This window comes from Barbatula barbatula, assembly GCF_947034865.1.
Source record: "Barbatula barbatula genome assembly, chromosome: 7".
NCBI lineage: Eukaryota > Metazoa > Chordata > Actinopteri > Cypriniformes > Nemacheilidae > Barbatula > Barbatula barbatula.
Genome location: NC_136770.1, coordinates 8480167 through 8495730, shown reverse-complemented (window position 1 = coordinate 8495730; position 15564 = coordinate 8480167). Strand labels below are relative to the sequence as shown.

The 15564-nt window shown below is 39.7% G+C and overlaps 2 protein-coding genes across 7 annotated transcripts in view; one reads left to right on the top strand and one right to left on the bottom strand.

The window, feature by feature from the left end:
* Nucleotides 1-9545, bottom strand: part of rptor (regulatory associated protein of MTOR, complex 1) — a 60097-nt gene extending 50552 nt beyond the window's left edge. For 5 of the 6 annotated variants that reach the window (XM_079460348.1, XM_079460347.1, XM_079460349.1 and 2 more), the window contains exons 1-6: nt 9146-9541; nt 7205-7379; nt 5886-5988; nt 3538-3620; nt 2375-2533; nt 390-536 (exon numbers count right to left, since the gene is read on the bottom strand). In XM_079460348.1, coding sequence (XP_079316474.1) covers nt 390-536; nt 2375-2533; nt 3538-3620; nt 5886-5988; nt 7205-7366 — 654 coding nt within the window. In that variant the 5' untranslated portion in view covers nt 7367-7379; nt 9146-9541. Of the gene's footprint in view, nt 1-389; nt 537-2374; nt 2534-3537; nt 3621-5885; nt 5989-7204; nt 7380-9145 lie in introns of all 6 variants that reach the window. The other variant, XM_079460346.1, reaches the window with a different exon arrangement.
* Nucleotides 9546-9577: 32 nt separating this feature from the next.
* Nucleotides 9578-13033, top strand: ten1 (TEN1 subunit of CST complex). Its single transcript, XM_079460345.1, has 3 exons — nt 9578-9811; nt 11934-12091; nt 12309-13033. The coding sequence occupies exons 1-3, from the start codon at nt 9729-9731 to the stop codon at nt 12464-12466; spliced, it is 399 nt and encodes a 132-aa protein (XP_079316471.1). The 5' UTR covers nt 9578-9728; the 3' UTR covers nt 12467-13033.
* The last annotated feature ends 2531 nt before the right edge of the window (nt 13034-15564 follow it).

The window sequence follows — 15564 nt, the reverse complement described above, 5'->3', positions numbered from 1 at the left end:
GACCAGGCTCAGTCCTGCTTAGCTTCAGTGGGCAACCAGTCTTGGGCTACAGGGTGATATGGCTGATTGTGTGTCTATAACGACAAATGCAAGTAGGCCATTACAATGTATTAAGCCATACATCTCTCTATACACAGGGTTCCCTTTAAGAGAGGAGGGTGAATGGGAATCACCATATTAACAATAGCAGGTTATGCCGTATGGTCTTGCCCCGGCACCCGCTGTCATTCAAAACAAAATTTGCCCTTGGGCTTAAATTGAATGCAGAAAAAAGGCAGAACACTTTATGTGATGGTTAAGTTGAGGGTAGGGGACACAATATACAGTTGGTACAGTATAAAAACCGTACAATCAAGTCATACAACAGGAAAACAGAACATATTACACACCTCTAGCTCCTGCTCCCGCTGCAGTGCAAACTGTTTGAATGACTTGACAATGATCCCTGCATTAGAGCAATCATACACAAAAATGGAGGGACTTCCCATCCACGTCTGTAGGTCATATATGGAGAGAGGGATGTACTGGGTGTAGTTCTGTAAGAGGAAGGGGAGAAAAATATTATTGTAACTCAACAGTTCAAGAGATCAAGAAAAAACTATTGTAAACAAACTACTGTGGATGCAGAGCTCACTAGTATGAAAGTATATAAGAGTGTGTCTCAAACAGATTTCCTTGTAAGTAGTCAGGGCACTGATCAGGTATTCAGCCATTTTAAAGGCCGTCGCATCTACAAAATCTTTTGACTGTACGGAAACATTTGTTTCTAAAAACTCCCATGATGCAACACAAAAACCAGGCAGCACTGATGCCATCTAAATAGTTATCATGCTTAAAAAACGTGTAGGTTGAAAGGGCCCTATAACACATCATTTATTTTTTCACAAACTACATTACAGTTTTTTTCTGGAATGTTTGTTTCCACTTCTTTACTGGTTAACTATATTTTATTTTCTAAACAGCATGTTAAATCAACTGAATTCTTCAAATAAATGTAATCAAATAAAAACAAATTTTCATTTACAACAACTTGGAGCATAATTAAGCAATTTGAATTTTTGTCAAACAAAAATAATTCTGCAGCCCAAAGTTTGCACACATCTGGGCTAATGTATTATGTGTGTGGATGCTGAGAGTGACAAAGCCTTATTTCAGACACATGCCTTGAAATTACAAATGTGTGGATCAATTCTCTCGTCATCCGAAGCCGCAGTAAAAATAAATCTCTAACCATCACTAATTCAAACTAGATTCTTTTGGGATTTCTTTAAAAATATCCCCAACCAATTATTGTGGTTCTTGGTCCCTGGATTACCTTCACCAGCAAGGATTCAGATACACTCAATATAGTTGTGATGGCGATAGAGAGACAAAACCAGCACTTAAGGGCTCAGCATAGTCCAGGCGAATTGCGCTTTCGTTCTGCATTTTGGGTTAAAACGAAGAATCAAAAATGTTGAGAAACGGTATAGTGTTTTCGAACAAATCCAACACCCCTTTGTTTCTGGAGGCGGGGTTTACATGACTTATGCAAATAGCCTCTGCGCATGTGGGCACACAAACAACATAAATGTCTGTGACGAACGAGCGGTATCGCAAGCGTATAGCTGTGTGTTTGTTTTTTTCTAAAGGAAAGAGCATTCATGCTGCTCAAATGTTATCGTTTTATTTTTTAATGTAGACTTTATCTGACCTCACCTCAGCTAAATAAAATGGCGCTTTATTTCCCACAGACCGGGTGGCGCTGCTAACAACCCACCTATTGCGTAATGGCCATGGACCAATGGTGGCTCGAGGGTGTTTACCGGCCAACTCGAGCTTTCCCGGAGAGTTCTGTTCGAAATCAGGTCACATAGGGTCTTTTTTCAATTTCGAGTGTAGTATGCTCAGCCCTTTAAAGGGACCCTTTCCCTAAAAAATGAAAATTCTGTCATGAATTACCCTCAAGTCATTCATCGACCCTAGGACCTCAATTTAGCTTCAGAACACAACTTAAGATAGTTTTGAAGAGGTCTGGGAGCTTTGTGACTCACCCCATAGGCAAAGTAACCAAACATCTAAGCGCAGAAACTGAGTAAAGACATTGTTGAAATAGTCCATGTCACTCCAGTGGTTCAGCTTTAATTATATAAAGTGACGAGGGTAAATTTATGGCGCAAACAAACAAAAATAGCGACTATATTCAACAATTTCCTGACTCCCGTGTTAGTTCCCAACGCGCGATCACAAGAGCATCCAGGGTCAGCACATCATTGGTGATGTTTCCAGTGATCACGTCATGGGAAAATAAGTCAGAGTGTAGACGATATACTGATTCACGATCTAGGGAGCTGATTGAGACACACCGAATTTGATCCACTGGATTTAATCTTACCTTGTTGAAGACCCAGATCTCTCCATTGACAGTTGGTCGTGGAACTCCATGGCCATTATAATGAAAGAGAACACGTTCCTCTTTGGCATTTCTGCGTAGTGAAGTACACAATTTCTTTACCTCATCAACTGTAGGGTCCAAACTCTGCTTATACCGTGCCTGGAAGACAGAAAACATTACATTTAAATATAACAATCCATGCAAATGCAGTATGAAATGTAATACAGAGCAGTTTGAGCTAAGTCTTTTTGGAGTTCTGTGCATTAATGGTAGGCTTGTGCAGGTGTGTCAGTGTCACTCAGAGATATTCTAATTTTAAACACTCTATTAGGGTTGAAGAGACCCTGAAAATGGAGACAGGGTTGGTTTGTCAAGGATTAGGGGTGTGACGGTTCTTGGTAAAAAACGTAATCGTACTGTCAGCATGCCCATCTTGGTGAGTATCTTAGCAAACATACTTGGTTATGTCTTAAGATACCGTAAACAGGTGAGAAACAACGCATGCGTACAGTATCGATGTACTGGATCTGTTGCCTTGTTCTTAAAGCGACAGCAGCCTAATATTCCTGCTGTGTGTGTTAAAGAACATGAACTAAAGGGGAAATCTGCCCAAAAATGTGAATTCTGTCATGATTTACTCACCCTTAAGTCATTTGGAGATACAAACATGCACGGTGTGGGGAAAAAATAGCGTTTTTTGCCTTAAATCATGTATACACATTGCATTATGTGACGTCTAAAGCAAACGATAATATTCGTTTTAGCCGTGTCACATGACCCCTAAAATATACCTGGGCGGATCAGCCAAGTAAAAGCATTCCATGGGAAACGCTGGAACCGTGAGTAATTTGAACCGTTACACCCATATCAAGGACGCGCATCTGGAACAATTCTGAACATAAGCGTTTTGTGTTCAGCCATATATGTTAATTTTAAGGAATTATTTGCTGTATAAAAGCAGAAAACAATCTGCGCTGTACAAAGATCGCCAGCTCACTCTATTGCTGTAATAATTTCTGGCAAATTACACAGCTACACTAAAAAGGGAGATATTTACTGTGTTTGCGGTCTCCATGGCAATTATGTTGTACTTTGTTCTCTTTACCATACCAGATGCATCTTAATAGATAAGGGGTACCACAGTAGAAACACAGTAGCCTTACCCTTGGCTGCCAATTCTCATACTGTTTCTGTAAGTTGGCCCCTATCGTCTCCAGGGCTTTCTGTGGACTCATAGAAAGAGGGTCTGAAAAAGAACAGGGACAAAATAAGCTTATAAAATGCCATACAATAAAAAACATCAATTAATAAACATCCAATCATGCTTGCCACATTTTGCAACTGAACACACACAGCTGTTGTAACTACTACTGTGGTCTTCTCTGGCACATCAGCTTTACATCTGTCATGTGTCTCCGAGCAACTAGGTGTTTCTGCAAACAGCTGATAATAGGTAAAGGGTGTCATAAGCTCATTTTATTGACGTTTTTGTATTCGATAATAGTTAACTTTAGAGTTACTGTTCAGGTGATCAGTGTTTGCTTTGGTGACATGGACCACATATCCTTATTCTCCCAAGTGGTAGAATGGTAGTTAATAGGGGCGAGTTTTTTAACCTCCAAAAAATGCATCCATTGATCAAATGAACTGCTCGACAGGGCTCTGTGGTCTTAAAAAAAGTTGTTTGTTTAAGATAAATATCCATATTGACAACACTATTAACGATAATGTCTAATTTCTGTTATCCCTTGGCTGTGCGTGAACGAGAGGGTTGTTGTATAGAATACCTCTGTTGAGACCACAGAGCCGTGTCGAGCAGTTCTTTTGATCAATGGATGTATTTTTTGGAGCTTCAAAAACGCGCACTTATTTACTTCTATTCTACCACTTGAAAGTAAAAAGATACACGGTTTTCTAAAAGAAGACAGTCGTATTCACATAGGATGACTTCAGGGTGAGTATAATAGAGGGAAATTGTGTTTCTTGAGTGAAATATACCTTTAATGTAAATACAGTTATGCTCATGTTGCATGGGTGCAGTTCATGGTGCATTAAATGTTAACAGTTACAACCTTTGATTTTAAACATGCATAAGTAACTGCTGATATTAACAAACTAATATTAATATGATGTAGAATTATAATTCATTGATTGTTAATTTTACTTAAAGCAGATGAAACAAACATTCTCATATTAATCTTGAGTACCTATAGAGTACTATAGTATACTTTGTATCTTCAGAAAGTCTGAAGAAAGTCCCCGCATAGTTGTTTCCCTTACTGTGTGCGGTTCATGACCAGCATTTTTTAGCACTGGGACAGCTCCATCTATCAGTTTCAAATTATCTGCAATTCCAGTGTTATATCCACCGTTTATATAACATTCCTTACTGAAATGCAGTGAACAAACAAACACAGCTGAACTTCGCGAACACAGTGCTCTTTCTCTTGTTTCAGCTGGTTGACGTGTGCGCATGCTCCTTTTCCCGCTCTTCCTGGTTGACGCGTGGGGAAAGAGTATAGAAACTCAAAAGAACGTTCCATTGCAACACCAGCACCCTGCGTTCCCACCATTTTGGGGTTAAAGCGACTTGTCTTTTTGCTGTTGTAATGGCAATATCAGCCGCTTTGTTAAAAAAAATTTTAAAGCTGAAATTCAACCTGAATGATGATAATACATGGTGACAAAAGCCTTGGCTCACTAGAAACCATGTCAGTTATCTATACTCTTTGGCGTGGGCGTGCTCTCATCTCAGGTTTATTGGTTGACGCGAAAAGAAAATTCATATTGACAAGCAACGATCTTTCTGGGTGAATGTCCTTTGGACAGATGAGTCAAAACTGGAGCTTTTTGGCAAGTCAAATCAAAAGCTTAAAAATCCAGCTTTTAAAGAAGTGAACACCATACCTACAGTGAAACATGAAGGAGGTTCGGTTATGTTTTGGGGCTGCTTTGCTGCACAGAGTGCCTTGAATCTGCGCAGGGCAAAATGAAATCTCAAGACTATCAAGGCATTCTGGAGCAAAACGTACTGCCCAGAGTTAGAAAGCTCTGTCTAAGTCACAGGTCATGGGTCCTCCAATGGTATGAACCAAAACACACAGCTAAAATCACCTAATGGATAAGAACAAAACATTGGCCTATTCTGAAGTGGCTGATCTGAATCCTTCTGGAAGTTGTGCAACAAAATATTAGGTTAGGGGTCCCATCATTTTTGTCCATGACATTTTCATTTGTTTTATTATTTACAATATTATGTTGAATACAAAATCAATAGCAAAGTCTGATTTCTATGAAATATGGAATAAACAACGGTGGATGCTTGATTGTGGATGCCAAACAGTGAAATCTAAACATAAAATATTACATTATTGCCATGCCAGCATGAACTGTGGCATCTTGAATTTCACTTTGGATACAGTTTTTTGCTGCTGTATACTGCAAATGTTGTTGTTGTTTTTTCTGAATTTTCCTCACTTGCTTTGGGCAAATAGACTAATGAAGAGCTCACCTATCCAGCACTCTAATCTTGCACAGGGTGAAGTCTTCACGACATCAGGAGGGTCCACACCAACATTGAGACACAAAACCAGAGCCACACTCACGGTTTTCATCTGGAGAAAAACAGAGTAAAATAGTGAGAGAACTTATACAACTTGTTTGAAAGTGCAGATTTTCTTTACTAAAAACCCCAACAGCATTCTTATCCAATTTTAGCAGTTTGCTCATCAAACCTTTGTCAAGCTTTAATTTGGCTTATTTTCTTTTGATCATTGTGGAGACCGTATAGTTTAAGGTACATAAAATGTAGCAGTGGATCCTGAAGACTGGAGTGGAGTACAACTGGTCTATGCTTAAATTGTATATAATATACTATTCTGAGGAAACAATAATGAGAAGTGGTTTGAAAAGTCAGCATGTTTCACACATTACAAATATGTTTTATATGGATTAGGTACACTCGGTGGTGCCCCTGCCCTGTAAGGGGCGATGGGGATATGTGGCGAGGAAGGCGGGACGAGAGCCGTGAGGTTGGGCCGGTGGCATGAGTGATAGTTGTAATCAGCTGTGTGCGCACCGGTCCCGCATATCTCACAGAGGGGATCGGGAGCTTAAGAGGACGAGTGGCAGGACGGTTCACGAGAGAGGACCGGGCCCGGACACGTGTTAAGTTGTGGCATTTTGCTTCTGTGTTATTGTTTATTTCTCGCGAGATCTCATGCCACGTCACAACCAAAATTACTTGTTTTCATCCGCACCAAATTTACGCCACCAAAGGAATGCGTCAGGACAGGTCAGGTGCACATCAGGGCAAGTTGGGAAACTCACAGGTATCGCACTCCTGATTGATAGCCTCTATTTTACATTGGTAATTCGGCTATTGATTTCTTGTTTTTAACCATTTTCTACACACATTAAACATTATACGGTAACTGATCAGTAATGGTTGGACAAATGAATGTCAAAAGAATAAACTGCAGTAAAGTGTGTTACATATGGCTTGGCCTACATATATTGACTTAACAAATAAATCAGAAAATGGGATGGGGCGTGAGTGTGGGGGTTGGGGATGAGGATGGTTTGAGATACGATGGGGTCCAGTACTGAAAAAAGGTTGAGAACCATTGCCCTAAGTCCCCCCGACTTTTTATTTATTCAAAAGTTTACTCAGCATCACCTCCACCTCTGATCGACAACTCTGTGCTTTAGTTCTGCTTTCACCATTTCTCCTACTAAAAGCAGCTATTCCAAATGCGTTGGCACTTCGTTTGACTCAGGCGTCGTGTTCCAATGGGAATGTTACTTCAATGCACACCCTCTCAACCTTACCCTGTCTTTCATTCTCCAGCTCTGAGCCAGGGCTTTGGATCCCTCGATTTTCTCTGTATGACGTTTCTTCATAAAAGCCAGTGGAAGGTTCCAGTAACTCACATCCACCTCCTCATCTTCCGTTAACCCCACCACAGGGGAGTGAAGCAACTCAGCATCCATTTTTAGTATGAATCTTGAAAAAAGAAAAAGTGTTAAAATTATGAAGAGGAAACAACAGAATTGAGGCAATTAATGTCATAGTCACATATTTTGTTAAATATAAAAAATAAAGGTAAATATTATTTGTGGTTGTTCGATGTTTAGGTGCATTAAGCGTTTTAGAAAGTAATCCAGCTCGGCTACTCAATACTTGCATTTCCCCCCTTCATGAACATCAACAATTGCTACACAATCAAAATATATCCTGGTTTGATCGATTTGAACTGTCAAAACATCGAAATTTTGAGTTTATTATTGTTAATTCCAATGGAGAAAATCACTTCCTGCCCTCCTTTGGCAATTCGCGCAGAGCCATGACATGATTTATGAACAATTGCTCTCTTAACTCTTGCTTTCATTTTAAAAAATGTAGCCCTTATCATGCATGCATGAAGTCTAAAACATAGAAATAAGAAAAACACAAACATCTTGGTTGCACTACAAAATTATTAAGCCATTTATTGGTCACTTTGCTTCTGGCAGTAAATTTATGGAGTTAATCTCAAACCCTGAAAGGTCTTTGAGGAACCTGCGCCAGTTCAAGTCAAAGTCCCCTATTTAAATCTTTTTTGTGGAACAAAAAGGAGAATCATATAGTCCAGTTCGATTAGTTTTATTAATTTCATAGATAAGAAGCAGTTGTAGTGAATAGTGTCTGAGGCTCTTAATGTTCATAAACAATAAAGCCATGTTACTGAATGTGATGTTTAATAAATTAATTAATTAATGAAATACAATGAATTATTTATGTTAAATGTGAATTGTGTTTCACCGAACTGAAATCAACGTTTCAATGTTAGGTTAGCAAACCAATTGCGAAACACTCTTACTCCTACTACTTCCGGATCTGTGTGTATCATATTATAAAAACAGAGCAGTCTGCTTTTCAATTCTTTCAGCTCTATGCAAGGTGAGGTCGTGCTATGGAGATTACAGAAGGACCAAGAAATAATACATCAACAAGAGACAATTTTTCATGTAACAAGTCTAAATAAATGGCTTTTGAAATCTGTCGCTAGATTGCTTTGCTGTGAGGTCTGTCATGATGTGTAGGGTTTGTGACGTACAGAAGCAGCGTCTGCGTGACATTTGCAACCTGACCTGCTGTCATCATATTCCATGCATTCAGTGCATGAGCCGATTCCGTCATAATGCAGTTAAATGTTTCTTTGTTGTTTGCTGCTTACATTTGTAGGACTAGTCTTGCCTCTTACATTTTTTCTTAAGGGAAATTTTACATTATAAAGTATTATTTATAGTACCACAGGCAGGACCACTGAAGGGGTCGGGGGGGCTGCTTTGATTGAGGGAGGAGAAGGCCTATAGGTTTCAAAGTTCACAACTGAAGTAAATTCTGAGAGAATTTTGATATTTTGAAGTGTCAAAGGACCTTGTAGTCTATTTTGGCGTGTTTAGACACCACAATTAACACTATATAGAAACTTAATGTAAGTTCGTCAGCTGCACGAAAGTTTGTAGATAATTTACCACTTCGTTTCGTATAATCTGCTGCTTTGTGTTACTAATACAACACTGATGCACATCAAAGCATATAAATGTGAGCGTTTCAGCGAATATATCATAACGTAGTTATGTAGTAACGGACCCTGTTATATCTTCTTCATAACCTCTTGGATTTTTCGTGACACAACACCGGGTGCTAGTATTAATAAATGGTCTGCCTGGCACTATGGTGGATTGTTCAGGGGAATGATGTTGTTTTGTGAGTTGTGCTCGCACCTTGGATCGGTTGAGTTCTCCCGAGCTCGAGATGCGCTACGTCTGCAGACGACCACACAGATCAGTCCTGTCAGCAGCTTATACGGCAGCGCCCAAAGCCTGTGTAAGATTTGCAGGCACTGGATCGGAATGTGTTTGCAGGGGGGTCTGCGCTGGATCTGCTTCTCGTTCAGGCGCTGTGGCCCATCATCATCCTTAGTCACACACTCTGCGTGATCCACGGCGGGCGCTCGTTCGCCCAACCCTACTGTCTCTTTTTGTGTACTTTCAGATGTCCGAAATTACGAATCGGTGGAATCGTGCCTATTTTTATCAGAAACATAGTCTCAAACAAAACTGTTTCTTAGCACTTCGGCAAGGGCGCCGCCATCTTGGAGTAGACCCACAATCCACCGCGTCCGGGAGTATACGCCGGGAACGTCACAGCACGTCAGAGCGAAGACTATCCGAGTAACGTTAACCCCCAAAGTGGCGGCGTGCACACAGTATGCGAAGCGCCATAAAACAGACGAACCTCTTTGCAAGAGCTTGTATGCTGTTTACTGTTTTGCTTTCGCTTGACCAGTGCTTATATATGTGATATATGCTGCCTCATCCAGCCGTGTTTCACTTCCCATGGGAGATCGAGCTAATAAAAGATGGTGCATCCGTGCGAACGAGTGGCAGGTTGGTCCTCTAGTTAAAGTTGTCAGAAATGTTCGAGTAGTTTGTAACCCAGCAGTGACTGTCCTTCAGCCGAACCTAATACAAGGACTGGTATAAAGGTTAGATGGGTTCTATTGAAAGATTTGTGGCAATCACAACATATTTCTGATGTCAGAGCTCTTTAATCAGATCAAATTTGCTATTTTAGCAAGGAATTTGGGTACATTTATTATGAGGTGTAGTACCTCACTTGAGCATTATCAAACCCGAATATATGTGATTAAAGTGCATTACCAGAAATGTAAGGGTGTATGTTGTTAAAGGGGAGGTTTGGTTTTATTTCAATTGTTTTCTACTTTAGTCAGTGTGTAATGTGGCTGTTCAATCATAAACAACAAACTAAAGCAAAATTGTGACATTGAAAGTTCACTGCAAAGGGGGAGATTCTGTTGAACGAATATCACTACAACGAACATTTTGTTGGAGGGACTACAACAAGCTACTTCTCTGAGTAGTGACATCACAAAGCCCAAAATTGATATGAACGCCATCCCCGGAAACGGGCAACAAAGGGGGCGAGACCATGTTGAGCTGCTTTAGAGAGGAACAACAGCCGCTACAGCAGTATAGTTACCATGCCAAACATCATAGAGGTCTTGCCTTCACTTTCATCACTTTGGTCTCTGTTTACTGCTGGTAATAAGAATTCTGCTACACACATTCTAAGATCACCAATGTGACCAAATATCCCCTTCCATGACTTTTTAATCTGCTGTGAAAACTATTCTGTGCAATGCACTGATATTGTGTGTGTGCACATACCTTTAAAAACACTTCTGTCCTTTAAATTCTGCTTGCAAATGTTAATCTGATTTTTTTATGTTACAAATTGATAAGACTGGTTATTTCAAATCGCCATAGGAGGAAAAAGTGAGTGGTGATCTCTAACAGAGAGTGATGCTTGCACATGCACACTTTCACGCACTAGCAGGCCAACATTACACTTCTAGGTTTCTCCGCTTGTTGAACTGATGAGGTGAAACTAATGCAATTGTTACTGGCTGCGTTTGAAAGCTATAAAACGCTTCTTTTTGAGGCAGCATTCCAGGGCAGGCATCAAGGCACGCCACATATCAGACTAATGCCGTGGTCACACTTGACTTTTCCCTCCGTTGACTTCCATTCATACGCATGCGAATGCGACGGACCGGAAACGCAAGCCCGTCCAACGATATCTTGCTGTGTAGCAAAGTTCAAGTTTGGTGAACTCTGACTTGCGAATTCACTCCACGTGAGTGCGTGAGACCAATAGAAGATCAAAACGTCACAGCGTGACCTCTCGGTACAGAGATGTGAACATTTTTGGAATCGGGCCCACCCATTTTCGTACCACTATCTGAACAATATTCGCATCCTCAAAGTCAAGTCTGACTTGGCACACACCCTCCAATTTATCGCTATTATCGCAGGAAGACTAATTCTTATAGTGGGGAGAATTTTTACTGGCACACTGCAAATGATAAGATATTGCCCATCCTTAATATAAGCAAAGGGTAAAGACCAGAATACCCTGGCAACCATTTGACAAGATCTATATCAGTTTATATATATAGATATATTAGAACATTGTAGAGACATGGGGGTTGGCTATTTTGACTCATCTTAGCAAACAGGACTTTGAACATTCTACACATGCTTACAGTAGCAGTGAATATAGCTATACTGAATATAGACAAAAGAGGCAACTTGGGGGGAATTGCACAGAAATAATTTAAACACAAAACTGGAATAAAGCGCATTCTGAAAGGTGTTCTGAGCCATAAATGTCATACCAAATTATTATATTGAGAAGGGAGAGTACGTGCTGCTATAGATAACTCAGTGAATAACTAGCATCACACACTCTTTCAGAAGCATGTTCACTGTCAATTATAGAAGTACATATGCCTAAGCCACTGCGTATAACTGTATAAACATTTTTGAAAGCATTTGAGATGTAAATGTATGTATTCCCACTTGAAATTACCTTTGTGCTGCTATTCCAAAGCTCCGTTACACTACAGTAAAACTTTGCTATTTGCTTCTTACACAAATAAATTGTTAATGGCCTGATTAGTCAGCTTGTGTCCATTTTTCTATCTAGACTTACAAGCTACAAGCCACAGGAGTCCAAAGCCATTCTTAGCGCTCAGCATTCATCTGTATGGTACCATGTAACTGTGCAAACGACATTTGTTGAACCTTTCCAGCCCATACTTGGAGCTCAGTATCTTGCTCTTGGAGAGATCGAAAAAGCTGAGGGTGAGTCTGAAAAAAGTATAATGTTTTAGGAATGCAGCATAGACCGATTTCACACCGTCGCCATGTTGAAATTGATAGCGAGGCAGAGGTGGGAAGAAAACCGGAAGGACACCTGTAATGGCAGCTCAAAGTGAAATCAGTCTATGTCTGTTTAAATTTTTTTCAGGTTGTATTTGTTTTTGATGTAACAAACATATTCTGTTGCCTCTACTTGCAGGTGTTAGTGGAGTTGTACTGAGTGCCCGTGCTTTGAATTGTGTTGATGGAGTGGACCTCGTACTAATGCAGCAGGCCATTCTGGAGCAGAGGCGCTTCTTTAAGGAGAGAAAGCCTGAAGTGAATATGCTAGAACCCTTATCCCCATCAAATGTATAATATCTATGAAATGTTGAAAATAATGTCAAAAAATAAACTTTAATTATCCCGCCTATCAAAAGCATAGATTTGTCTGCTGAGTTTTGCTAGACTTCTCAATTTCAACTGTTTAAAGTCTAATGTGGTTGCTGTTGTATAATTTAGGCATAATTTATTTGCACATTTTAATTAGCATAATTATATGTAAGATTTTTCCATGAAAATACCCTAAAACAACTCGCATAACCCCTAATGTTTTCAATCATGTTTGGATTAAAATTTTAACCAATTGGTAACACCTATGCTTTCCTGTAGCTCAGTGGTTAGAGCATGGCACTAGCAATGTCAAGGTCATTAGTTTGATCTTTAGAAACAAATTTATCCAGGTGTTCCAGGTCTGCTGACCGCATTACAGTTCCATATCACTTCGCCAAGTTTAAACAACAGAACGGTTATAGTGTAGCCTACAGGCCATCACCGCACACAGCACCATGCTCTTCTTGTGACATTTATAATCTCAAACTTGGAAATGTGTGCAGTTTCGTTTCAATAAACAAATTGAAATTAATATTAATAAATGAAATAACTAAAAAGTAAAACTAAATGCATTAATAAGCACTGATAGCGTACTGGTTCGATTTCTTCTACATACTGCCTATTACTGTTAACAAATACAATGGTAATTCAAAGTGCTTTAAATAAAAATGATTAAAATAATCACAACAAATAATAAGAAATGTAAATACCTTAACAATTATTAAAAGAAAAATGTATTTAAAGTGAATTAAAACAGTTTAGAAATAAACTGATTATACATTAAATATAATGTAGTCAGTTCGGACAAGGCACAGTGTGCATTCAGTAAATGCACATCTAAAAAGATGAGTTTTGAGTCTGCATTTAAGCATAAAAGTTAAAAGCGGATTCCCCTTGTTTAAAATAATAATAATCATTACTTTTATATAGCGCTTTTGTGGGCACTGAAAGCGCTTTACATTGAAGGGGGAAATCTCCTGAACCATCACCAAGGTGTAGCATCAACCTGGATGATGCGACTGCAGCCATTTTGCACCACACACCAGCTTGTTGGTGGAGGGGAAACAGAGTTACTTAGACAATTGTTACATATGGGGATGATAAGGCCATTATTTATATAGGCGAATTCATCCGAAGGACGGAATGAGCTTAGAGTGAACCCTTGGTATATCTAACTGATTTGATCCTAATGATCTAAGTGTGAGCATATCTGCAATGTATTTCGGTCCTATAACATTTAGTGATTTATGAACGAGTAACAGTACTTTCAAATCATTCCTAAAAGTAACTGGACGCCAGTGTAGGCATCTAAGGACTGGTGTAATATGCTCAGACTTTCATGGTTCTAGTGAGAATCCTGGCAGCAGCATTCTGTATGAGCTGCAGCTGTCTAATGATTTTCTTGGGAAGGCCGGTGAGAATACCATTAATCCACCCTGCTGGTAATGAAGGCATTAACAAATTCTCCAAGTCTTGACTGGAAACAAAATATCAAATTCTTGCAATGTTTTTGAGATGGTAGTATGCTGATTTTGTTACCGCTTAACATGACTACTGAAACTGAAAACATATTAGGAAAAATGTATAATTGACAAAACTCTCTGTAAGTCGCTTTGGATAAAAGCGTCTGCTAAATGACTAAATGTAAATGTACCCCTCCACTTGCCATATAGACAAATGGGACAGGAGCCAAACTATAAAATCCAATTACACTTCAAATATTTTTTTCCAAATATGTTTTCTGTTATTTTAGTCAGTTTCTATCACATTGATGTATGTTCAAATGTTCGTTTTTTGAACAAGTTTGGTTTCAGTAAGTTAAAAGATGTTTTAAAAAAGGGAAGCCGTAACATGATTTCTTCATTTAAATTGAGTCTTAAGGCTTGTTCGTCCTTCGCTTTACGATCACATGTGCCATTAAAGTACCTTGAGAGCAAAACGAGACTGGCCGCCTAATGCAGTGTTTAGATTATAAGCGACTTTATCCCAGCAGGGGTTGGCGGTTAGGTCGCTAGTGAACATTCCCACGAGTGGTTGCCTGAGTGACAACATCCACTGATCACGTTAGTTCTACCATCTTCCTATTGGCTGTCGCTCCTGAAAGTCGCTCTTCATTTGCATGAAATAGAAGGTTTCTCAACCTTGTTGCATCGCTAGACACGCCTCTTCCGGTCATTTACATTATATTTACTCATTTGGCAGACGCTTTTATCCAAAGCGACTTACAAGTAGTAAGGGATCATGCCGCCTTGTCGCTTGTAATGTGAACGAGGGGTAGGTCAGGCACTGCAGTTGCTCAAAGTCGCCTGCGAAAGCCTTGATGACGACACACTTTATTCTCATTGGCCTGATGTGTTGCGTGTTTATTCTGACACACTTGGTTACGATTACTGATTTGTTAATTGTGCTGATCGTAATGCAAAAATATAGGTATTCCTCTCATATTCACTTAATCAGTGATACAGAAATGAATATCCCATGGTCTGCTGTAGGTTCAGCTCTCTACGGGAAGCACGAAGTGTCCAACCTGACGGTGGCAGGCTAGAATGGGTCAACTCAAACAAGCTAGACTTAGGCTGCATCCAAATACCCCTACTTGCAGTCTTGGTTACTTGAGTGCACGTGCACGCGTCGGGAAGTAAGAGCACTGTCTGTCCAATGTCTTAAAAATGCCAAAATGCAGTGCCCTTAACGCACACTTAACCCATACCATCTTGCTTGAATACCACTCCCGAACAGTATTCAAGAGTATCCCATCATGCATCACATTCTTCTTCTCTCACATTTTTCACCATCTTACAAGCCCCATGTTAAAATGGCCAACTTTACAGCAGAAAAAACTTTAACTCATCTGTTTTACTTATATTAATCCTTAACATTCTGCATATATAAGGGCGTGGCCTTATGAGTAAGGGTTTCAGCAAACAGGCCCCAACCATGTCCCGCCTCTTTGCCCATTCTCGATTTTCCGGGAGTGACACGCTGCTAAGATAGCAACTATATAAAGTACGTTTTTGTCATGGTTCTGTCCCACCTTTTCTTGTTTTTATTGACCATGACAGAACCTCATGTTTTATGTGGTG